General features: G+C 45.2%; 1 protein-coding gene across 1 annotated transcript; it reads right to left on the bottom strand.

Moving 5' to 3' along the window:
* Positions 1 to 8: 8 nt before the first annotated feature.
* KLF9 (KLF transcription factor 9) lies at positions 9 to 25,777 on the bottom strand. The gene is made up of 2 exons (XM_055428376.2): positions 25,119 to 25,777; positions 9 to 511 (listed from the first exon to the last, which is right to left on the bottom strand). The coding sequence occupies exons 1-2, from the start codon at positions 25,621 to 25,623 to the stop codon at positions 282 to 284; spliced, it is 735 nt and encodes a 244-aa protein (XP_055284351.1). The 5' UTR covers positions 25,624 to 25,777; the 3' UTR covers positions 9 to 281.
* Positions 25,778 to 26,490: the final 713 nt, after the last annotated feature.

The following is a 26,490-nucleotide window of genomic DNA, read 5'->3' on the forward strand; positions in this document are numbered from 1 at the left end:
TTAAGGAGAGGGAAAGAAAAAGCATTTGCCTTCCCTCCCACAGTCAGAGGCAGTTCAGAGTTGCCTCTGCAAGGGGACCAAGTGTTGACTTTGATCTCAGGCTACAATGTGCTTTTAAAAACAATGCAGGGAGAGGACAATTAGACTAGAGACCAAAGAACAGCAACTTCCTATGCTGGCAGCACGCCTCCTGGGGGCCGTGGTTCCCACGTGTCTGTCTCTCCGCTGGGAGTAGTTTGTCCTTCCAGGTCTGTCCCTCCCTGGCTGAGGTGGGCAGCACCTCACAAAGGGTTGGCCAGCGCCTTTTTGGATCGCTTGATCATGCTGGGGTGGAACTCTGTGTGCCGCCGGGCGTGCTTGGTCAGGTGGTCGCTCCTCATGAAGCGCTTCTCGCACAGCGGACAGCGGAACTGCTTCTCCCCTGTGTGGGTTCGGTAGTGGCGAGTCAGCTCGTCGGAGCGCGAGAACTTTTTAAGGCAGTCTGGCCATGTGCAGGGAAAGGGCCGTTCACCTAGGAGGAGGGAATCAGGGACAGAGGTTAAAGGACCTGTCACCAAAACTCTCTATTCTGGTCCTGGTGGACTACCCTATCACCATGACTCAAAGGATAACGCCTCTATGTTCCGGGCTGAACTGTCTGCCCCTATTCAGAGACCAAAGTCCTAACACCCAGTACCTCAGTCAGAATGTAGCTGTATTTGGAGACAGGGTCTTTAAAGAGTTAACTGAGGTTACATGAGGTCATCAGGTTGGGCCCTAATCCAATGACTGGTATCCTTATGAGAAGAGGAGATTAGGTCACTGCCTCACATGGGAAAGGCTATGTGAAGATGCTGAGAGGTGGCCATCTACCAGCCAAGAAAATGGACCTCAGAAGAAACTGGCTCTGCCAACATCTTCATCTTGGGCTCCTGGCCTCCAAAACTGTGAGAAATAAATTTCTGTTGTTAAAATCCAGGGGCCCCCAACTTCTGGGCCATGGACCAATACCTCCTGTCAGATCAGTGGTGGCATTAAAGGGCACAATAAATGTAATGCATTTGAATCATCTGAAACCATCCCCACCATCTCATCCATGGAAAAAATGTCCTTCATGAAACCAGTCCCTGGTGCCAAAAAGGTTGGGGATTGCTAGTAGGCCACTCAGTCTGTAGAACTTTGTCATGGCAGCCCTAACCAAGTAATACCATGAAGAAACTGCTGAGACTCATCTCCATTAGGTAAATGAACTTGCTGTTTTATACCCAATGGATCCCCAAAGAGCCTTGGAGACTACATTTTCCAGTTTTTTTTCTGTGCTGTTGCTGGTTTCATGAGTTCTCTCTGAGGAGTCAAACCTTATCCCTTGCTAAGTTTCCTGGCATTGTAGAGATGGAAGAGAACTGAGCATCTAATCCAACCAACCTTCTGCCAGGGGCTGGCATCTCCCCTCAAGTTCCCGAGGGCCTGGCCATCCAGCTTCTGCCTGAACAAGTCTGGTGGCAGAGCCCCATATTTGCCAAGGAAGCCTGCTTGTTTCTGAGCATCCCTGGAATGCTTACTCCATGTGAAGGCCATATTTTAACCCTAAGAATTAGTTTGTTCCCTCTGCCACATAAGAGTCCCTTAACTATTTGAAGACTGCCATCATGCCTTTCTCTTTTCTTATCTGGATGAAATAATCCCAGGTTCTTCTATATTTCTCATAAAAGAAGAACTCACATTATTCTAACATAATGGCAGGGATTCCCTGGTGGTCCAGTGGTTGAGAATCCACCTGCCAATGCAGAAGACACAGGTTCAATCCCTGATCTGGGAAGATCCCACATGCCATCAGGCTAATAAGCCCACAAGTACTGAAGCCTACATGCCTAAGAGCTTCTGCTCCACAAGCCATTGCAACAAGAAGCCCATGTACCGCAATGAAGATCCAGTTCATTAATAGCCCCTAGAATTGAGGAAACACCCAGTCATAAATAAAAATTTTAAAATAAACTAAAATAACGACAAAAGCATTATTACAAACAAAGCTAGTGGAGGTGATGGAATTCCAGCTGAGCTATTTCAAATCCTAAAAGATGATGCTGTGAAAGTACTGCACTCAATATGCCAGCAAATTTGGAAAACCCAAAAGTGCCCACAGGACTGGAAAAGGTCTGTTTTCATTCCAATCCCAAAGAAAGGCAATGTCAAAGAATGCTCAGACTACCTCACAATTGCACTCATCTCACATGCTAGTAAAGTCATGCTGAAAATTCTCCAAGCCAGGCTTCAAGCGATACGTGAACCATGAACTTCCAGATGTTCAAGCTGGTTTTAGAAAAGGCAGAGGAACCAGAGATCAAATTGTCAACATCCGCTGCATCATCAAAAAAGCAAGAGAGTTCCAGAAAAACATCTATTTCTGCTTCACTGACTATGCCAAAGCCTTTGACTGTGTGGATCACAATAAACTGTGGAAAATTCAGAAAGAGAAGGGAATAGCAGACCACCTGACCTGCCTCTTGAGAAACCTGTATTCAGGTCAGGAAGCAACAGTTAGAACTGGACATGGAACAACAGACTGGTTCCAAATAGGAAAAGGAGTACATCAAGGCTGTGTATTGTCACCCTGCTTATTTAACTTATATGCAGAGTACATCATGAGAAACACTGGACTGGAAGAAGCACAAGCTGGAATCAAGATTGCTGGGAGAAATATCAATAACCTCAGATATGCAGATGACACCACCCTTATGGCAGAAAGTGAAGAAGAACTGAAGAGCCTCTTGATGAAAGTGAAAGAGGAGAGTGAAAAAATTGGCTTAAAGCTCAACATTCAGAAAACTAAGATCATAGCATCTGGTCCCATCACTTCATGGGAAATAGATGGGGAAATAGTGGAAACAGTGGCTGACTTTATTTTTCTGGGCTCCAAAATCACTGCAGATGGTGACTGAAATCATGAAATTAAAAGAGGCTTACTCCTTGGAAGGAAAGTTATGACCAACCTAGACAGCATATTAAAAAGCAGAGACATTACTTTGCCAACCAAGGTCCATCTAGTCAAGGCTACAGTTTTTCCCGTGGTCATGTATGGATGTGAGAGTTGGACTGTGAAGAAAGCTGATCGCCGAAGAATTGATGCTTTTGAACTGTGGTGCTGGAGAAGACTCTTGAGAGTCCCTTGGACTGCAAGGAGATCCAACCAGTCCATCCTAAAGATCAGTCCTGGGTGTTCATTGGAAGGACTGATGTTGAAGCTGAAACTCCAATACTTTGGCCACCTCATGCGAAGAGCTGACTTATTTGAAAAGACCCTGATGCTGGGAAAGATTGAGGGCAGGAGGAGAAGCGGACAATGGATGATGAGACGGTTGGATGGCATCACCGACTCAATGGACAGGGGTTTGGGTGGACTCCAGGAGTTGGTGATGGACAGGGAGGCCTGGCGTGCTGCGATTCATGGGGTCGCGGAGAGTCGGACACGACTGAGCGACTGAGCTGAATGACAGAAGTGCATGGACAGACGAACGGTTTCACATGTATCATCTCACTGAGTCCTTATGGGACACTCCACGAAGGTGGCCCACGTTACAAATGAGGAAACAGCTTCAACACCCATCCGTGTTTCCACATCCCTTCCATTATGGTTGCCCTCCTCAGATTCATGCTTCTGCTTCCTTGTCCCACTTAAAATGCAGCTAAGCCTCGCCCTCCAGATGATCAGGCCAGCACTGGGGGCCTCCTGCCCCCTAGCCTGGCAGGGGAGAGTCTGTGTCCACGTCTGTGAGGGACACACACAGGCAGAAAGGCAGAAGGAGCTGCTTCAGATGAGAATCGTTTGCTCTTTTAGTGACTGTTACCCGCCCGGCTCCGGGTACCTGCGTCCCTGCTCCTCATGGCTTTCCAAGCACAGCCCAAAGCAGCTGCTTCACAGACTTAGGGCACAGACTCTGGTTTCCACAAAAGTCTCCAGACACTCCTTAGGTAGGTGTGAGGAGTGAATATTGTCTCACTCCTGTCCCCACCTTCTTGGAACCCAGAGAGAGGCTCAAAGGGCTGGGAGCTGCCCAGTGTGGTACAGCTGAGTCATCCAAAAATGATTCTTTCCCCCAGCTTCTCCTAACCTGTGCCAGAGATGTGAAAATAATGAGAATAACAACAAAATACTGCTATCACCTCTGTGACAATCTATGCATGACAGATTTTATTTGCTGCTCTCTAAGCAGAGCAACAGTGACCACGCCATGTACAACCTACCTGCTCTTATGGAAACCTGATGTGGGCAAAATGAATTTTTATACACAGATTCACTATACAAAGGTCGAAGTATAAATATTTCCTCCCTGAGCTCTAAGCTGAAAAGCCACAGCAGCCGAAGGCCATATAGCAAGCCAGTGAATTCCCAGCTCTACCCAAGGCAGATGATGTGCAAGGAAGGGGCTTCAAGTTGAAACCTCTGAAAACACCAGCGACATGGAGTTGAAAATGACAGTTTCGTAACTTCTGTTGGATTAAAAAGCATTTGAACCCAGTTCAGCAGAACTTTTGAGCAAATGGCAAAATGCAGGTTTTATCAAAACCCAAAAAGTCTGAGCCTCCTGGGGCAAGATCAATGTCATGTCTGACTTTTGTGCTACCTATGCTGCCAAGCTTTTAGTAAATGCGTCAGCTGTGTGCGTGTGTGTGAGTGCACTGAGTCTGCTCGTCCTCCAGGCCTCTCATAAGACCAAATCCTGCTCAGAATTTCCCAGAACACAGAGAGATTTCTGGGCTATTTCAGAATCAGCAGCAAAGTCCTCTCTAACCTCAATGAAGACTCTATGGAGAAGTGTTCTTTTAAACATGTTACATTATGGAGAAGGAAATGGCAACCCACTCCAGTACTCTTGCCTGGAAAATCCCATGGATGGAGGAACCTGGCAGGCTACAGTCCATGGGGTCGCAAAGAGTCAGACACAACTGAGCGACTTCACTTTCACTTTTTTTTTTTCCCCTACAACAGTAAAGAAACCAAGACTCCTCAGAGAAATGTCTAATTTTGGGACTGGGATAGAGACATGACAAGGTGATCCTAGAACATCTTGTTGAATCAGAAATTAAAGTGCTCAATTTGCAGTGCCCTCCCACTCTAAAGCCTCCCCCTGCTGCATTGACCCCTGTGGGCATGCCCATGGAAGCCAGCGCCCCAACTGGTCCCTTGGACATGTGTACTCCAGGCCAGCTTCAAGATAGATGCTGGGGAAAATAACGAGGTAGGGCTGACACAGTGGGTCCAGAGACCTACCTAGAGGTCTTGGAGGCCCTCCTGGGGAGGAGAAGGTTGATGTAGATCACTGTAGGAGCAAGGACACTGACAATGGAAACACCAGGAAGTTTTTAATTTTTTAAATTTTCTTAAAAATTAAAAATTTTTATATTTTTGTTCTTGTGCTTTTTAATCTTGTTTCATTTGGTTTTTATTTTACCTAATAAACTTTTTAGTATTTTTTATTCTTTCTTCTTGTTCTGCCCTTTTTTGTTTGTTGTATTTTTTTTTTTTTCTTTCATGCTACACCATGTGGCTTGCAGGTTCTTGGTTCATAGGCCAAGGTCAGGTCTGAGACTTTGTGGTGGGAGCACTGAGATCAAGCTGCTGGACTAACAGAGAACTTCAGGGCTCAGGGAATATTAACCGGCTTCAGGTAATATTAACTGGTGTGAACTTTCCCAGAGGTCCTCATCTCAGCACCACGACCTGGCTCCACCCAACTGCTGGCAAACTCCAGTCCACCCAACTCCAGTGCTGGACGCCACAGGCCAATCAACCAGTAAGACAGGAACACAGCCCCACATATCAACAAAAATGCCGTAACAGAAAATTTGGTGCAGATGAAGAAGCCAAGCAAAAACCTACAAGACCAAACAAATGAAAAAATAAACAGGTAATCCACCTGAATAGAACTCAGAGAGAAATGATAATAAAGATGATCCAAAATTTCACAAATATTAGAACAGAGGTATGGATCCAAAAATACAAGAAATGTTTAACAAAGAAGAGCTAGAGAACAGTCATATAAGAAGCACAATAGCTGAAATGAAAAACACACCAGAAAGAATCAACAGAATAACTGAGGCAGAAGAACAAATAAGAGAACTGGAAGATGCAGCGGTGGAAATAACTGTCAAGGACTAGAATGAAGACAAAAAGAAAAGACAGGAGGACAGCCCCAGAGACCTCAGGTACAACGTTAAACGCACCAACATCCAAATCACAGGGATCCCAGAACCAGAGAAACAACGCGGCTGAGAAAAATCTGAAGAGAGAACAGTCAGAAACTTTCCTAACATGGGAAAGAAAACAGCCACCCAGGTCCAAGAAGCACAGAGTCCCACACAGGATAAACCCAAGGAGAAACACACCAAGACACATATTAATCAAAATAACAAAAGTTAAATTCAAAGAAAAAACATTAAAAGCAGGAAGAGAAAAACAACAAATAATATACCAGGGAAACCCAATAAGGTTATCAGCTGATCTTTCAACAGAAACTCTGCAGGCCAAAAGAGTGACAGGATAGACTTAAAGTGATGAAAGGGAAAAGCCTACAACAAAGGTAACTCTACTCAGCAACGATCTCATTCAGGTTCAATGGAGAAATCAAAAATAATAATAATAAATAAACAAACATGTTACATTAAAAAATATAATGAATGGTTAGAATTCACAGCATGAAAAGCTGTAAAACAAACAAACAAACAAAAACACACCAGAAACCCCTCTCTGTCTGTCCTTTACTGGAGCCCTCTCTCCACTGCTTGATGATCTGGTGGGAGGGAAGTAATGACAAGGAAAAGCTCCGTGTTTTCTCTATGCTTGTTAGGACAAATGTGCATCAGAGGCAGTTTCCTTGAGGGTATGGTAATGTGGTTTAGTTATTCACTGGCACATGTTTCTTTCAAGTGCATCATGAGGAGGGATTAATTTATTTGAATGAATCTGTGTCCATTGTGGGAAAAATGGGTCAGAAGACCACTCCAGCATGTGCTAAGATTGGAAAAGAAATAAGGCATTCTGTGTTTCAGCAAGATGGAAGTGATAATCAGTGGAAAATTGTCATGAAGCCTGAATCAGCTGTGTGTACTGGAGAACTACTAAGTATATATGTTTATTGCTTTACAAACATTCCAAATGTAATCAGGGTCCGTTTCCCACTGCCTTCACTTTCATTCTAGCTTCTGGCTGTACTCTCTTCACTGCTCCTCACAGTTGTCACGTGATTGTTCTCGTTGCTTCTAACCCAGGTACTGTCCTTGCCCTAACATCCTTTTCCCTGAGCGCTTAAGAGAGGAGAAAGCCACCCACAGGACCCAGAGCAAATCAGAGCCAATAGTAGCCTTTGTTAGATTCATGTAATGTGTGTAATTCAAGCTTACAGTTTCCAAGCATTTAAAAATAGATCTACTTGGAAGTGAGTTTCTAGTCTAAAAGCTCTAGGATTGTTTTTTTCTTGGATCCTTTGGAAAAGCATTAGGGGCTTTTGGTCGATGATCTGAATCAGGAGTTAGCAAACTTCAACCCACAGGTCAAGTTTGACCTGCTGGAATAAACACCATCCTTATACTTAGCTTTTACCAAATAGTTGAAAAAAAATCAAATAATTTGTGATGGGAAAAAGTCATATGAAATCCAAGCTTTCATGTCCCCATACAAAGTTTCATTGGAACACAATTATGCTCATTGTTTATGTATTATCTATGGCTGCCTTTTCACTTGGGCTTCCCTGGTGGCTCAGCTGGTGAAGAATCCACCTGCAATGCAGGAGACCTGGGTTTGATCCCTGGTTTGGAAAGATCCCCTGGATGAGGGTATGGCAACTCATTCCAGTATCCTTGCCTGGAGAATCCCCATGGGCAGAGGAGCCTGACTAGGCAGTGCTGAGTGGTTGTGACAGAGATCGTATGGACCACAAAACCTAAGATACTTACTATCTGCTCCTGTATAAAAAGTTGGCTGACCCCTGATCTCAACCTGCAGGCCTGATTCTCTATCTGGTGCACACCAGAATTTATAAATCTAAATAAAAGTGGGTGAAATGCCCAGTATATTAGACTGTATCATGGACTGTAGAGGAATCTGGAGCCAACTGAGGAATGCTTTCCACACAGAAAGCCATTCAAATTCCACATCTGATAAAACACTGTGCCAGCCAAGCAGTAAGCAGGCAGGGGACTTGAATTCTTCGTGGTGATTTGCAGTTTGCAGCACTTTGAAATCATCCACCTCTTGAACCCAGTGGGGAGTTTGCATACAACCTACTATGGGATGTTAGTTAATGATAGACACATGTTAAGGTATCTGGAAAAATACACATGTTTTGAACCTAAGAAAGTATGGAATGAGGAAATCATACATAGAGAGGAAAGAGAATTTAAGGCTGAATGAGACTGGAGATGATGTGCAGAGAGGGAAGGATGGGCCTCAGAGGGGCTGTGATTTGCCTGCATCCTGCAGCTGGGGGTAGATCAAGTCAGGCCCTTCCTTTCAGCTCAAGTCGAAGATGCCAGAAGAATGGGTAGTCCTCTTTATATAGAAAAAAATCATATGGTAAAACAACAATTAATTAAACAATATTTGAACTTATCTTTCGTATTAATGAGAGCGTCACCATCCTCCTGGGGGAAAAAAAAAAGAAAAGACATGTACAAGACTAGTGCTTTATTTCTGGTCTTCACAGGAAAACACACCCAGAGGCAGCGACACAATAAAGTCTGCTTTACTGAAGCAGAGCTGTTAACAGCACAAGTTTCTGTGTGTTCTCATTATTTATACACCACTCCCCTCCCCTCCCCTTTCAGCAACAAGCTAAGTGCTTATCACTGACAGACTCAGCTCTGAGTATAAACTGGATCGAAGCGGCTACTGAACATTACACCAAACGTGTAAAAGATCTTCTTTACAGAGACAGGTCAGGCCTCTAGAAGTCCTCTGGGCAGCCAGTAGGTTCAAGAGAAGTGGAGTAGGGCCTGCTGGCTATGCACTTGCCAACTTGATGGCTCACTGCTTTTAAGAGAAGAACCTCTACCCTACCTGGTGATTGGCAGACAATGCCAAGTGAGGCTTATTCTTCTGTGTAAAGTTGTGAAATGAACAGTGTTGAGTGTTCTGCATAGAAGCAGATAGAGGACAAGCTTGGAGATTGCTAACTGGATACATCTAACCCTGTCCAGGCTCCCCTGAGCTCAGACAGGCAGTCACTGAGGTCCCAGCCTGGATTCTCAACCCTTCCCCTCTCTCTAGCTCTCCTTCCACAATTCCATGGAAGAGCCGAAAATGGACTAAACTTAATTGACACAAGAGGGTTAAAAACACCCTGATACTTCCACTGCTTTGAGCAAAAGTAACTCAGTCTAGTAAAACAAATCTAAGGGAATTAGGCCTCTTTTCCAAAACAGAATTCTAAAAATGCCAATTAATAGTCACTGCATCACACAGATGTACAAAATCAAGGCTGTTTCTTGAGGAAAAATAGTGTTTTTCATAATTACAAAAAAGCAACTAGGATTCCAGAGATAAAAAGATAATTTGATATTGGAAAATCATAATGATGTTATTCCTCATTTTAACAGGCTAATAAATTCACCCTCACTTACCCTCAACCGCACACACACATCTTGCCTTCAAAAAGGGAGAGAAGTATTTGATAAAATTCAACATCTATCCATTTTCTTTTTAAGGAAAACAAAATGGCTCTTTAAAGAATAAAAAATATAGATACAAACCTTTCCCCAGTAAGGTCAATAGTAAAAGAAGGTAGCATTCCCACTAAAGTCAAGCTCAAGGCAGGAATAGACTCCTGCCCCAATCATCACAGTTATTCAAATGTTGTTTGGGAAATGCTACTGAATGCAATTAGGTAACAAATTGAGAAGTAAGTTGTGGGAAGGGGGAGGCGAAATAAGAATTACTTGCAACTGACACAACTTGCTTTTTGGACAAATTAAAAGGCCCCTCTGTCCATGGGATTTCCCAAGCAAGAATACTGAAGTGGATTGCTGTTTCCTTATCCAGGGTATCTTCCCAACCCAGAGATCCAGCCCACATCTCCTGCATTGGCAGGTGGATTCTTTACCACTGAGCCACCAAGAAAGCCTGAAATCAACTCTACTTCAATAAAAAAATTTGAAGAAAAAAATGCATTCATAGGTATAAATATACCAAAGAGCAACAGTTTTCTTATAAGCTAACCATAGTCAGTCAGAATAAGCCTAAAATAAAGTTCAGGCCCCACACAAACAAAATCATAAAACTATGATATGGCAGGAATGAATAAATGGGACATTTCCCTTGATCTTGGATGGTAAGACGCAATGGTGTGAGTATGGCTATTCTGTACAAATTAATCTATAAAACTAAAACACACTAAAGAAATTCTTCTTGAACTTGACAAAATTATTTTAAAGTTCACTGGGAAGAATAAATACGCTCAACTTGCCAAGAAAATTTTGTAATAGAACAGTAACAAATGAGCACTTGCAATACCAGTTGTTAAAATGTATGATTAAAGCTGTAATAATTAAGATACTGTAATACCAGCACAGAAAAAGACAAATCAGTGGAGCAGAGTCAAGTCTGAAAATAAACCAAGACTATAGGGATAGGTCATTTCAAATCACCGAAGAGAAGAATACTTAATGCAATAAATGGCATAGATATTTGGTTAAAAAAAAAATTAAACCTGAATCACACATTTCATTCAAGTTCCAAATGGACTATACACATCAATGTAAAACACAAACCACAAAGGTAAAAGAAAATACAGGTGAATATTTTTAGAATCCTGGAGTAGGGAGAGATTTTCTAAACATGAAACCAAAGGCAGTATCCTGTTTGAAAGACAGTTCTGAAATACGTAAAAATGTTAAAATGTTTGCAATTTGCAGCTCTTTGAAATTATCCACCTCTTGAACCTGGTGGAGAGTTTGCAATACAACCTACTATAGGATGTACTTCCACATGTTAGTTAATGATAGACACATATTAAGGTATCTGAAAAAAGACACATGCTTTAAACCCAAGAAAGGATGGAATGAGGAAATCATACATACAAAGGAAAGAGAATTTAAGAATTATATATATATATATATATAAAAGAACCAAAACAGTAAACTAGTAAAGGAAAATGCAGCATAAATCAAAAGGTTAAAATCTATGGTACAAAAAGAACACTGGCAAATCAACATAGCCCAACTTAATAAAACTAGAAAGCGTTAGTCGCTCAGTTGTGTATGACTATTTGCAACCCCATGGACTGTAGCCTGGCAGGCTCCTCTGTCCACGGGATTTCCCAGGGAAGAATACTGGAGTGGGTAGCCATTCCCTTTCTCCAGGGGATCTTTCTGACCTAGGGATTAAACCCAGGTCTCCTGCATTGCAAGCAGATTCTGAGCCACCAGGGAACTGGGCAAGGATGCAAACAAAATAATCTAAGAAAAAAAAGAAATACTAACAACCAATTAATAAATATATGAAAATATATTCAATCTCATAAGTAATCAAAACATGCCAATCAAGAACACCAGTGAAATATACATCAGGATGGTAAAAATGTTAAAAAATACGTTCATATACCAATCATAGACGGTGGCATGAGAAAATAGGCATGGGTAAAACTTATAATTTTTCCAGGACCTTCTGGTAATACATTTGTCCAGGAATTATTTGTGGTAACAATAAGAGAGGAATACGAAAACATACAGGGATACCAGCATTGTTCATAAAAGGTAAAACTTGGTAACAACCTAAACGTCAAAGAAGACCTGGTCGAACACTTCAGTGTTCCACACAAAGGAATAATATGTGTCTGTTACAAAGGTCCTTGATGGTTCTGTACAGAAGATGTTAGCAATTTACAGCTAAATAAAGAGAACAGTGCATGATCTGCTGTGTATGTGTGTAAACATTTATGGAGAGGAAACAGCTTGGAAGAATATACACAAAATATGAAAAATAGCCATCTATAGGTGAGGGGATAACCTCTACTTTTTGGGGGGGTAATTTCCCCCTATGTTTTCTGATTTTTTTAAAAGTACTATTTCTTTCATAATGAGAAGTCAGAAGAGTCTTACATAATGATGATGAGTATGAGTTCAAATTTTTCCACCAACGGGTTGATCAAGCTCCAGGGGCAGGGGAGGATTTACACTCTATTGAGAAATAGACTCAAATGTCAAAACTGAAGAAAGGTGAGGAATTGTTCTGCTTCCTTCTCAAATTGTTAGAAAGTGAGAAACTTTCAGAATAAACTGTTTTATTCTGTTTTCTCACCCCTCCCCCACCTCCTCCTCTCCTACTTTTTCCGCATGTGAAAGGAAAATGGCCCCTGTAAGAAGAGACAGGAATCTCCTTCAGACACTGAGTGACACAGGCAGTGCTGGGGGGACTGCCCCACCAAGGAATAGGCTCTTTAGAAAGCAGGGGGAGAGAAAAGGGCAAAGATAGGAAGCCCAAAGCCCAGAGCCCAGGGTGGGTCCCTGCACTGGCCGCAGGCCATTGACACCTCACTGCCCACTATCATCAATCTTCATTCCCCACAGGAAAGTAACGCTAACTTGCAGGTCCACAATGTGAGCAATGCTTCACTGCTTTCCGTTTCTATTACCCAAGTGCAGACGCACCCACACACTTAAGAAGAGGTGTACATCGTCTGGATATAGCCAATTCTACAGTTTCCTGCATAAATCATTCCAATTAATACCTAACTCAAAATTCAAGAAATTAAGAGACTCGTGTTTGCCAAAAATATTGCTACTATCTACACAGGTAGATGTCCTGAAAAATAAAAATTATTGATAGCATTAGAAGGATAATCCTGCCTGAATGCCAGCCCATCATATTAAGATTTGCTCCTGGCCTCTGCCTGTCTGAATCCTTCTTGTGATTTGGTTTCCTTTTACATTTCATTTGTTGACACAAAAGAGTTAGGATAGAGTCTGGATGTGAGGTTTTGCTTCCTGGCCCCTGTGTTTATCTGTGGAAAGCAGCCTGTCCCCAGATTTGGGGTTCTGAACTGGGAAGTGGGTGTCTAACATCTGTCACACAGACTTCCTCGCTGGAAGCTGGTGTCTAGGTGTGCGGAAGCAAGTCAGCCTGTCTGAATACTGCTTGCACATCCCTAACCTCAACTGACTCATGAGAGGGCGCATGTGCCAGGACCTCAGAAACGAAGATGACAGACTAGGGTCTTGACTCTTCAGGTGCTCAACCCAGCAAAAGACATGTCATTATGTCGTCACGTCTCCACTACCTGGTCCCGGCTCAGCAACTCTGAAATGGCAGAGAGGTGCAGTGATTGACTCCTGTCCACACAGCTGGGCCTGGGCCCGGATCAGTCCGTTCCCATGAGTGCATTCTCCCTCACACCCCAGGCTGTGGTGTGCTGCCTTTGCGCAGTGTTTGTGGGAAAAAAATAATAATACATAAATAAATAATAATGACCTATCAGGAACTAGATACTGAAAAGGAGATGTAAGCTTGATGGCAAAATTATGCTGAGAACGTAGATTCTTTGTGTCTTTGCATTTTGAGTCATTTCCACGACCATGTAATTCAAACCTGTTTCAGGTGAAGCCAACTCAGAGGTCCAGTGACTCGACCAAGGACACCCAAATCTCTTTTTCTGTTCTGAGCACAGAACAAGATTAGAGGTGAAAGGAGAACACAGGCCTTAACTAAATGTAGAGCGTGCCTCTTCCGTGTTTTTCTAATTCCCTAACTCCCAGGCCCTCCTTTCAAGACGCACTGCCTCAGGGAGGGAGAGACAGTTAGAACAAGTAAGCTGCTGCTGAGCTGGAGGTTTCAAAATAGAGTTTTAAAAATGTAAAGCAGACGCTGAAACCCTTAAATTCTCTTAATTTTCCAAAGCTTCCTAGCAAGACCTGAGCTGCAGAGAGAGAGAGAAATCAGAGGTGCTGTGTTTAGGGAACAGATGCAGAGGTCTCTGAGGAGGGCAGGCATTCTGGACTCTCCTATTAGAAACAGGCTTGGGCGGTCTGAGAGTAGTGGCCCGTGCAGCCTGGCGCACTGCATGCCCGGAGCCTGTCCGAGTCCCTCAAGGGAAGCCCCCTACATACATTGGGGCACCTAAGGAGTTGGGCAGCCACGCTGAGAAAAGGGTCTCAAGGGCCTGCCTGAGTTTCCACCCCTTCAAATGTAGGGTGGGGGAAGAGATTGTGTGTTCCCAAGTCTAAGTCCAAGCACTGGGGAGGATGCCAGGGGATGGCAAGGCACGGAGAGCACGGAAACACTGTGCAGAGGCCCTCCTCAGCAGAGGACACCCACATATAAGGAATGGGACCCAAGCTGGGGCATGACACCCTGGGGGAGACCAGCAGGGTCAGAGGAGGTCACGCAATGTGGACAGCCCTCCCATGATGCCAGAAGACACAAGGCTCTTGCCCACCAAAGCAATCACTCCCAAGAGAAAGGCAAAAGGAAAGGGAGAGAGAACTCCGATTTTGTGAGTACGTAACCAAGAGAGAATAAAACTTAACAAAGAGTAGAGTGAGAGACGCCAAATTGCCACAATAAAGTTTGCCCACCCAACAGTAGAAACAGTGGTGAAGGGAGGGGCACTCAAGAGAACTCAGTTCTGGTTAGGAATAGTTCCCTTTTTGTGCTTCCCAGGCTTGTGACTGGGAAATTCTGACCCAAGGACATAGCTGCATTCTGAGGGCCACCAAGATTTCTGGCATCCTTAGCAAACGCAAGGAAAACCTCTCCATGTGTGCCTTTAGGTAACATTTTATGTAGCGCCTACAGCTTCCAATCTGGGGGCAAGTGCTACCCACAGAGCTGGAGCCGTTGGCTCAAAAGACAATGGGAACGCCAGGAAACACAGGAGACTGCTGTCTGGTAAGCGAATGCTTCCTCCTCTGGCCTCCCAGGTCACAGCACCAGACTTCCAGCTGTTTCTCTCTGGGCTCAACCTCTGTATACTGCTGGCACAGGAGTAAGGCTGCAGTGACCACAGATCCTACTCATGCCTGCCACATGTGCCACCATCAAATAGTTTTTCCAGCTTTAACAGAGTGAGCCACTAATTCATACAGTCTGGTATTTGTCACCAAAGACCACGAAGAACGACAGCGTTGAGCTGTCCAGCTCTTACCAAATAGCCCCCTCCTGACTCCCCCAGCCCTCCTGGGGCAGGCATTCCTGGACAGGGCTTTGACGTTCGAGAGCAAGCAGGGCACTGAGAAGAAATGACTCAGGTCAGAGGAGCAGCTGGTGGTTTCTCTCACACTGGGAACCCCTGCTTCAGTGGGTGATGCTCAGCAGACAAGCATCTTGTGGCTGGTCATGGATGATTTGCAACACCGAAGAGGGAAAACAGCTGCTCGTCATTCTGCCTATTTTCATTAAAACAGCCATGGTACAAAACTACTGCAGAATTATGGCAGCGTAGGGGTTTAAGTCATTTTTATGTGTTTTTGTAAGTTATTTTTAAGGTCTAATTTTTGTCTCATGATTTATTATGGTGTTCTTATTGGGCATTACATACACTGAATAGACTTCTGAATCCCAGTGGGAACCACCATATAAATAGTTCATCTTTGTATAGACAAGGTCTCTACCTAATAGCACACAAGGTGCCAAACGTTCAGGCAAACATAATTCATCCCTCTGGGCATTAACACAGACAACTGGAACTGAGACCAGGTGAGCCGTGCTGCTGACCACACTGCTGCGACCACGAATTCCATGTGAGTCTTTGGGTTCTGGCTTCTGGAACATCCCCTGAGGAGGGCCTATGGGGCTGAGCCTGACCACAAGAAATACATGTTGAAATAATCTGTCTTCTACAAAGACCACTTTGTATATGCGCTGGAGGCTATCTTACAGGTTGAACTCCAGAAAGAGTTCAGAGCTCTTTCTCTTCAAAGGGGAGAAAAATATGGCGGAAAAAATGTCATACGACTCAGTCTCTCATTTTGTCAAACTCTGCTTTTTGGAATACTTGTCTGTAGTTCTAAATGGGTGGACAGAGTGGAGAGTTGTTGGTGCTGCCTGGCTGGCACCTATTGCCTCTTTGGGGTAATGAACAGCACACCCAGCATTTCCTTTTGGAAACCACCCCTTCCTCACTCTGGGTTTACATAATTCCAGGTAGGCAACCCCACACCCCAGGCCCAGAGGCTAGATGTGACCCAGCTGTGCCACAGTGACTAAGGTCAGGGACAGGCACAAAGTTCTAACTCGGTTATGCAGCTTGAAGCCAGGGACTTTTGCTGGAATCATCAGGAAAGGGGAACTGTCTTTCCACTGGGCTTGCTGAATTGGCAGGAAGCGAGACTGAACTGCTAGCAGCCATCTTACCACCATTCAGAGACAGCCTACCTGGAAGCAAAGCCAAAGCAGAGGAGAGCAAGGCTGGGCCAGGGAGAGAGGCAGACGCCGACCACCTGTATCCAGAGAAGCTGACACTAGCACTACCCCCAAAGGAGTTGGTAATGGCAACCAATAAAGTTCTCATTTTTACTAAGCCAGTCCAAGTTTGGGTTCTTTCCCTTCCAACCAAGAGGCTTGATTAAATCAGCTGTGGGCCCAGAACTGGGGTCTTTTTCAATTGGAAGGATGCAGGTTCTGGATACTATTGGAAAATACAGGATAGGTTTGGCCAGCTCCATGATTTCTGCAGGTATCCCTCACCAAGCTTCATAAAAACCAACCAAAAGCCAGAGCTAGAACCCAAGAGTAGAGACAATGGTGCTTTGTTGCCAAATCCAAGAGAGCCATGCAAAATACAGGGTCTCTTCCCACTGGCAAAAACCCAAGGGGTCCTCGTCAACAACCATCATGGCACAACTCCAAACACCTAGAAACATCCAAGGAAAACTTAAGAGTAACCTTGGACTAAGTTTACTATCTCCAGTTTCCTCCTATAAAATGACAAAAGTGTTAGTCACTCAGTTGTGTCCAACTCTTTGTGACCCCATGGACTATAGCCTACCAGGCTCCTCTGTCCATGGAATTCTCCAGGCAAGAATACCGGAGTGGGTACCACCCTATCTCACAGGACTTCTGGGAGTAGAAATGTGACAGTGTGTGTAAACCATTTGGCTTGGAACTTGGCGTGTAATACATGCTGGATGTTATCATTATTACTATTAATAGCATTAATATTAATAATTTATAATTATTACTATCATTTATTATTCACAACATTCACAGTGCCTGCTATTGACATCTAGCACAGTTCTTTGCATGTAAGAGTACTCAATAGTAAGCATTATTTAAATGAATAAGCTGCTGGGTTAATGTGGAACTGTAAACAAAAATTCTGGGAACTGTAAGGACTTCTGGGCAACACATGTAAATTATTTTTAAGTGTAATACTTCCTATATGGAGAAACTGTCCTAAGTGCATTAAATACCTCAACTGAATTAAGTCTTATAAAAACTTCTTCAGTATGTAATTACTGAACTCCATTTTACAGATGGGAAAACTGAGGCTCAGAGAGTTCTCACAATTAAAGTGGCAGAGGCATGATTCAAACACAGGTGTGTGAGGGACCCCCAAAGCCCATGTTCTATTGGCTCTACCTACTGCCTTTTTGCTGAAGGTAAAGACCTCTTTGGAGACCCCTCATGTTCAAGTTCCTAACATGGTTTCCTCTTCACAGGCCTTACTCTGCTTTTCTGACTGCCACTGTCCCATCAAAGCTGGCTCCGTGGAAGGGAAAGAGGGTGAAACCTTGCCCCATCTCTGTCTCTTTGAAAAAAGAGGATCTAAAGGATTCCTTCCAGTTCTGAAATATCTGTAATTCTCAAGCAGAATTTTGGGGCTTCTGTCTATTGCCTACCTCACTGGTCCCCACTTTGGTTCAAGTCAGGTCCTCTGGGAGGGACTCACTTCCAAAACAACGGAGACTCACCTTGGAAAAATGTTCATACTTCGTTTAATACAAAATACTGCTGCCTGCTTTTCAAATCCTTGTCATTAATTTTGTATGGCTTAAGCCCCCATCTCTTTAATGTATTTAAATAAATTCCTCAATTAAAAAAAAGGGGGGGGGGACTCAATCAGGGATGAATTCCATTCTGCTGTTTGAATTTTCGATCAATTTCAGTTGAAAAAAAAAAAACAAATTCAAAATTCCCAGTGGTCCTGGATTTAGGATGGTGAACTTAATAGTTTCTGCAGCTCCAGAACCTATAGATTTCAGATCCAGATGTTCAATTCTCACCTCCAAACTCCAAAGGCTGATATTACAAGGGAAGCCTGCAGGTGCACCATCATAAATATGGGCTTTAATCACAAATGGAAAGGATGCCATGGAAGATCCCACGCATAAAAAATGGATGCACCTCGCTCCCTTAGTGGGAAAGGCATCCTCAAAGAATAATAATGTTAGTTCTATTATTTGCTGAGGGTACTGCTAGAAGCTTGGATAAGACAAATGTTTACTCTTGGCCTTAATGCACCAAAAAGGTATTAAAGTTTCAGGAGGACTCCAGGAAGGGAGGAGTAGGAAATCTCACAGGCACTGGCCTTGGGCTGTTTCAGAGTGCTGCTCCCAAAATAAAAGGGGAGAGGTCCCAAGGGCTGACTCCACCTCTGCCCTTTCACTCCATTGTTAATCTGGTTAATGCAAAGCAGCTCTTTAATTCCAGGGGGGGGGGGGGGTTTGTGTATTTTGTGTGTTTTTTTTTTTTTTTTTTAAGTTTACCAGATTTAAGCAGATTGAAATCTTCAGGAGACCCTGGGGGAAAGGAATTCAAGTCTAAGAACTGCCAAGATCTCCTTTTGGATAAGCTCTGGCCTGGAGAACTTCACCTTCAGAGGGCCTGGTGCCCTCACTGTGTTGCTGAGCAAACTGAGGCTCCAGGAGCCCGCTAAGGCAGAGAGCCAGCCTGTGAACCTTGGTGCTGTTTTTCCAAACCCTCCATAGCCCCCCAGTGCTTCTACAGAACGATCCCCATCCATCTGAGAGAGTAAAATTTTTTACAGACAAAATGATGGATGCGATGACCTCTCAAGGTCACTTCCAACCTCCAAATTCTATTCTTTTGATACTAACAACTGCCACCAAGGGCTCTGAGTTGGGCTTAGGCCCGTTACTAACTTCCCAAGAAAAAGTAGGGCGGAGTGAGAGACAGGACTGCTCAAAGACCACTGCAGAGGATCCCATTTCTTTCCCTTTTTAACCATTTGTAGGTTTTTTCCTTCCCTTTGCCCCTCCTTTTTGCGTCTGTTGCATAGAAACAGAAAGTGCCTTTGTACCAATTACTAGGCACTAATTTACGTTCTTCAGTGGGCGCTGGGCTTGCTGGAGAAACATTAGGAAAAGGTGGGAGGGTCGGATGTGGGGGAGGATTTGAGCAGCAGAGGCCTGGAATGCTGCAAGCTTTTTCTCCAAGCCTGAGAGCAGCCAAGGGGAGGAAAGGAAAAAAAGAAAAAAATTTTGGTAGTCGAGACTAACAAAAATGAAAAAGCTAGCTTAAAAAAAAAAAACGAATCAAGAATGCTCATGATCGTAAGGCATACAGAAATCAAAATGATGGTCAAGAAACCTGACTTTAACCAGGGTACAACATCAGGTTGTTTTAGGGGCTCCTGAACAACTGAATACTGGGAAATCACCCACCCACTTTTTTTCTCAATGAGCTTATTAAGGAAGACCATTGTCAGCCACTTTCCCAATATGTCATATGATGTTTCTCCCTGGGAAGTTCAATCTGGGAATTTCCCACAGACATTGCCGAATGACTAGTTCTTGGGATAAACATCAACAATTGGGCCAGGAATGTAAATCTGACCCTTATGTTCAGAGTCCCAAGAACTCATTTTCCTCAGGTTACATCTTTGCTGGAGGTAATGAGGTGTTACCATCAAAGCAGAGCGAAATGTACTCTGGTACCTCCCTCGCTGACTGAGGCCCCACGTGCGTCCCCTTTCCTCACGACTCACAGAAGACTTGAGAGGACAATCACGGGAGACAATGGTTTTACTCTGTAATGCTACTCCTCTTGTATTTTCTGTTGTAATACAGTAATCCTGCCAGCAACAGCAGCTCTTCTAAGGCAACTCCACTCTGTCTTGCCAGGTCAGCTATATGGAGGGTGGTGAAGGATGGGCAGGGGGTGGAAGGCAGTGAGGAAGAAGCAGCTGGTCCTTCCTATCTTGGGGACCAGGAATAAAGCGCTCTCAGGTCCCCTCACAGGTTTCAGCCCCCGGGGTGAGATTCCAGCAGTGAGCTGGGACTCAAGCAGCTGTGGGCCAAATCTTCCCTTGGAATCAGGGGAGCTTCTAGTTTGCCTGAAACTCGAAAGCAAACCCAACAGGACATCCTTGCAGTCCTTAGAATCCTATCATCCTCCACAGCTAGAGCCCATTTGCAGTCCTTTGCTCTCATTTTTTCCTGACAGGATACATGAGCTTGTGTCTAGACAGTCTCACTGGGGGTGGAGATGGGGCTAGAACTGCCCTCATAGGGCAAAAATTGGATCTTAGGCAGGTGGAAAAAGTCTTAGCTCTTCCAATATTTGTGGCCTTCAAAAGGGGCACAGTACATAAACAGCTCTACAGTATATCTGTGGTATCAAAACATCATGGGGGAGGGCAGTTATGGGAGAAAAAGTGGGAATAAAGGGTAGGGAAACAATTATCTATGCAGATCCCACTCAGACTTAAGTGTATATTTACACTGACATATATTAAGTATGAATCTGCCTGCAATGCAGGAGACCTAGGTTTGATTCCTGGGTCAGGAAGATCCCCTGGAGAACGAAATGGCAGCCCATTCCAGTATTCTTGTTTGGAGAATCCCATGGACAGAGGAGCCTGGCAGGATACAGTCTATGGGGGTCACAAGACTCAGACACGACTAAGCAACTAAACCGCCACCATATTAAGTATATTTACACTTAATGAAACATGTCAGGCTATGAAATACTATTTTACATCACTTTGGGAGCCTTATGAACAGAAGGACATGGGAGAGAGAATGTTTCCTTAAGGATTAAGGCACAAGGCCTCCCTTCCACTAGAGAAAAGTAAGTGGGTTAATTTATGGACTGCCTAGAGGCCACTTCAAGACCTGCCCTGTCCCCGATCCCCTGCCGTCTGGGTGACAGAAGTGGGTCCTTCTCACCAAAAAGTTGACTCCAAAGCTTTTTGGAGCAATTAAGGAAGAAGAGTTCATGAGGCACAGAGCAGGCCTGGCTCATTTTATATGACCAAAACTTTAAAACTTTAGTCTTAGGGAAGGAAAAAAACCTGAGTGAAAGCTAGCCAGTGATGGACATTCCTAGAGAGACCAAAAAATTGCCCCCATAGGGCAAAAATTGGATCTTAAAAGGTAGAAGAAGTCTTAGCTATTATTTCCTGTTTGGATGATAACTTCCATTATGGGAACTCCCCAGGTCCCCTCCACCACATATTCTAAGTAGCCCAGGGAAATGTTCAAACGGGATAAAGAGAAACAGAAGCAGCCACTGTTGAGCCCTTTGCAGCTCTTACCTCTCCTTGTTTTTCATGAACGTCCCTTCTGCCCTATTGAAAAAATTATTAAAATTATTTTTCTACAGAAATGGGGTGTGATAATTGGGATTTAGGGCTTTCTGGTTTTCACAATCCTGTAACCAGTGCCCTTAGGCTCAACCCATTGTCACCACTTGGGGACAGTTGATTTAAGTCCCTCCAAAAAGATAGTAAAATTGCACCTGGCATGGAAATAAGGCTTAGGGTGTCTATCATTGTGATGTCAACCCTAGGATGACTCTTTATCAGCTGGTTCTGATGACTTCTGAGCTGGAATCTGGATGTAGTTGTTTACTTCTCCAAAAGCTACTCCCATGTGTGTGGGTGTGTGTGTGTGCAGGGTGACCACAAAGTCAGGGAACTTGGGATAATCTTTTTTTGGGTGTGCTTGTAGAGAGATTGAGGGCACGTGGGAGAGTCTGGGGAACCAGCGGGTTTGGGTGAGGGCTTGTGGAGGCCCAATTTGGGGTGTCTGCTTCGAGGTGGGGGGAGCGTGTTGCTGTGGATGTGGGGTGTGTCAAGATAAAAGCTGGTTGCATTTTCAAATAATAAGCTCAATATGTTTTCAGGCAAAGTATGTACTCCAGTGGGTCTAATACTTATTCAAAACAATAATACCCTCCAAAGAGTCTGGAGATAGAAAAGCTCATGTTTGTTTTACTTTTTTTCAGATTAACAAGGATTCACTGCTTAAACTTTAGAGGTATATCAGATGAGAAGATATCTGATCTAGAGAGTAAAGAAAAACAAACTGAACGTAGTATTAGAAAACGTAAGGTACAGTACTACTTAAAAGTACGTTTCTCCTATGTTTGCTGATTTTAAGCTCTGCCTATCACACACAAACTATTATCTTTACACAAAAACCTAAGTTCAGAGATAGTACCCTATCTTGTGGATTAAGAAACTGAGGCTCAAACAGAGAAGAGATTGCAAACTTAAATGCCAACAGAGACCATGTAAATGATTAAAATAAAGGATATGCCCCTTCAAAGAACAGTCAGTTCAAGCCAATTGCTGCTGGGCAGGAATTCAGGCCCCGTATTGCCAGATTGTTCGATTTTTCCAGAGAAGCCAGAAATCTGGATTTGTGTGGAAATCCTTATTTTTCCACGTTAGTAATTAAATGTTTATAAACCCTGCGCTGACCAAACCAAAAAATTTGCAAAGCAAATTCAGCAGCAGACCTCTAGTTTACAAACTCTGAATTCAAGGAACTAGGTTAAGGTCTCATAACTCAGAAACAGTAGGACAAATCAGAATGCAGCTCAGTCCACCTCAAAAGGATCTTCTCTCTTTGGGTACTCTAGAAGGAACTGCACTGAACTAAACCACAATTTTGCTTAAGTGGCTCAGCTTTTAAAGCCACTGGTTCTATACAAGTGGCAGTTGTATGGGGCTCAGGGGGAGGAGAGCCAGAAGCAGGAGGGATTCTGGTTGGGCCACACAGAGCAGGGGGGTGTGGCTGGAATTTTAGTTTTTAAAGTCTCCACAAAATACAGACACTCCAATTGCTATTTCATCTTCTGGGTTTAATACCAGCCAATAATTTAAAAAATCAAGAAGCTGCTACCCCACACCAAAAATAGTCTAACTGGAAGCTGAATCAGAAACTTCCAAATACATGAGACCTCCTGCAAGTCTTTTATGTAGAGTAGCCTTTGCACAGGAGAAAGAGTATCTTCTCCAGCAGTACACTTCTGACGGTCTTTACAGAGGCAGTGGTTTTTGTCTGACCATGTCCTAGTATTATCAGAGCCCCCACACTTAAATAAGGCAACTGCAACTACCATATCACTAGTTTCAAAAGACTGACTGTAGCATTTAAAATGGGATCAACGTTTCACTTCGTTTTCCACTCTGGACTGTGTAAAAGGTTCTCCTGAGCTGACCTGCCTCATGGAGCAGCACGCATGCACGCACACGTAAGCAGCCATTTCTGAAAATGCCTGAGAAAAATCACTCAACTGAACGGTCCAGAATGCCCTTCTGAGTTGGGCAGACTCGGGGAGCTCACAGAGAAGCTCTGCGGGCCTCCTCAACTGCACGGCTGGGCGGCTCCCTGAAGGAGAAAGTGCCTTTGCTCAAGGTGGCAGAGTGGGTGTCCCTGAGAGCTGAACTCCGGGAACATGGCTGACACAGCCAGGCCCGCCCAACAGCTGTTGGTGAGTAACACCCTCTGGTTAGTATACCCCTACTTCACCCTGGGAGCCATGCTAAAGGTCACATCCCCCAAGTCAGGCACAACAAGATATATACTGTAAAATGTGCTATTTTGGGGCAACCTAGATGACAACCCCAAACAGAACCTGATTTTACATTAACGGTGGAGGAAATTCAGCTTTACTCCTGTGCCAGCAGCCACCTCCACAGGAAACACTTTCCAAAGGAAATAAAATATGAGATGCAATTACGTAGCCTTTTTTAAAAAAGCAAAACCAAATCAAACCAACCAATGATCATTTTGAAACCACAGGCCCAGGGCCTCATCTTAAAAGTACTAACAATTACACCAAAAACCCGGCAATACTTTCCAAGGAACTCCGACAACCTCTTAAATATGGTGTCATAGGACAGACGGAAAAGGAGTTTCACGAGAGGACTAGGCACAGTGCTTCCTTATCAGAACAGCAGTGATAAAGGACCCTGACATTAAACATGGTGAGAGGGCATGGTCAAGCATGAAAGCTTTCCAACTTTTTCTGAGTATGTTAAACAGAACCAACAGAATTGACTGACCAACGTTCCTCTAAGTCTCCAAAGCCTATTTTGTACTGCAGATGTCTTACCAGCCACATGCATCAGTGATCAGACCTGCCTTTTTGCTCTCCCTGGGAGACCCCCGTCCACTGGGCCTCCAAAACACCCCAACCTTCATCATCAGCCTTGACCTCCGGCAAGGACCACACCTCCCCGCTAAGTGCTCTATTCAGGGTGGAAGGTGAGATCTAAATTACGTGGGAAAAAATCCGCTCTGAAATCTCATTAAAAAAGCTAACTAGTCGTAAAGTTAACCAACCATCACTTGATCAAACGCCTCTGCTGCCTGAAGCAGTGTTATTTTAAACCTCTCTGAGGACTCTTGGCCATATTTAAAACCACCTTGGCAAGCCCTGAAAAGTAGCAAGCATACAGCTAACCGAGCCCTTAGTCATCCCTAAAAGGTTCCATGTAAAGTGCGCCGCTTCTCCCCAGGTTTCGGCCACTTCGCCTCAATCCCACAAGAGAATAAAATAAAAGATACACCATTTGACTCTGTCCCCCTAAGCCCCCGCCAGCGTCTGCCCAGGTTGGGTGGCCCCATAGTCGCCCGGTGCGGGAGTCCTGGGGGGGGCGGGGCGGGACAGGGGAGGGGCGGCACCACTCCCCAGGAAGCCACGCACAGGGGCTGGCACTCAGCACTCGCTCTGTCCCCCAGGTTAAGGCTCTCCGTGGCTTCTAGAGGCTGGGGACGATTAAAGAGAGTGAGCTCTCCGTCTCTACCAGGTTCAATCATTTTAAAGAATTAAACAGCTCCTCATCCAAAATTTTGCACCCTTTCGGCCGAATATGGAGTCCTTAACACCCAGGAAGACTGCCTGGCCAAAGGTTAAATAACCCCAGAGTTGGGTTGGAGAGGGAAACGCCGCTAACCTGTATGCACTCTGTAATGGGCTTTGAGATGGGAGGATTTTCCATAGACTTTCCCACAGCCACTGTAGGGGCACTTGTGCCTCTTTTCGGAGGCGTGTTTCCCCTTCGCAGCCACTCCAGGGTGGAGGAGGGAGAGCGGGCTGGGCGCGCTGCCAGGATCCTGTCTCTCCTCCGGGCTGTGGGAAGGACTCGACCCAGATTCGGTGGTCACGTCGCTGTCGGATCCCATATCCTCATCCGGACTCTCCAGGCTGTCGCTGCACACCGAGGGGGTCTGGATGGGTCGGTACTTGTTCAGGTCCAACAAGCTCTTCGCGATGGTAACCAGCGTGCAGTAATCCTTCCAGGTATCCCCCGGGTCACCATGTTCCTTGGTCACCTCACGCTCAGGTAGTCGCAGCCGCTCGGCGTCCGGAGCGCCCCCATGCTCCGGCACCGCAGCGCGGTTCGAAATGGAAACCAGACACTGGGCAGCCACGAAGTCCATGTAGGCGGCCGCGGACATGGTGCGGGCGACAGCAGCCCCGGCGGCGCGGCCAAACTTGGCGGTGGCTGCGGAGGTTCGGCTCGCCGTGCCCTGGCCTCGGACTACGAGCGCTGCGCCGCGCGGTGGCCAAGGGGGCGGGGGCGCGGGGCGCTTCCGACTCGCAGAGCGCGAGGCGACCTCAGCCCCTCATCTTTACGTAACCGGCAGCGCCTCCGCACGCAGCATCCACGGCCCCGGGCTCCGCCGCGCTGCCGCCTTTCGCCGCCGCCGATGCCCAGAGCCGGGCGCGATCCCCACCGACGGGCGCGCCCGCCACTCCGAGCTCGCTCCCTTGGAAAGATGCCACACGTGGCGGTCGCAAGTTTATTCGACCGAAAACGCCCCCGAGGCGCTGGGAGAGGAAACTGCAAGAGAGGTACACGCCCTCGGCCGCCTCTCCGTCGAGCCAAAGCCCCAGGACATTCACCCAACCACCTGGACGCGGGTGGCAAGCGCCGGACGAAGCGCCAGGTCTAAGAGACACTTTTCCCCCAGTCCACTGACAGCTTCGGAGCCCCTGCTCTGGCCGGTCCGCACCGTGCCGGCATTCTCTCGCACAGTAACAATTTCGCAGAATCCCATCACGTCACAATCCGAACCCCCTCCAATTGGCCAGTGGGGAGGGTGATTCAACTCTGTTTACTTTCTCCCGCTGCCAGTCAGAACGGCCTTTCGGTGGAGAGGTGCGTCTAGAACTGAGGCGCGCGGCCAATCCGACTGTTCCGTTTCGATGCCTCGTGCTACCCCTACAGCCTCGAACGCTGACATTTAAAAGGGTAACAGCCGGGAGGCTGGAAAGGAGCAGCCGGACGTCTTTGGGAGTGCCCCCCAGTCCCTTAGCCGGTT

The sequence above is a fragment of the Moschus berezovskii genome, chromosome 7 (genome assembly GCF_049115385.1).
Source record: "Moschus berezovskii isolate FMDL1 chromosome 7, NW_MosBer_1.0, whole genome shotgun sequence".
NCBI classification, from domain to species: Eukaryota; Metazoa; Chordata; class Mammalia; order Artiodactyla; family Moschidae; genus Moschus; species Moschus berezovskii.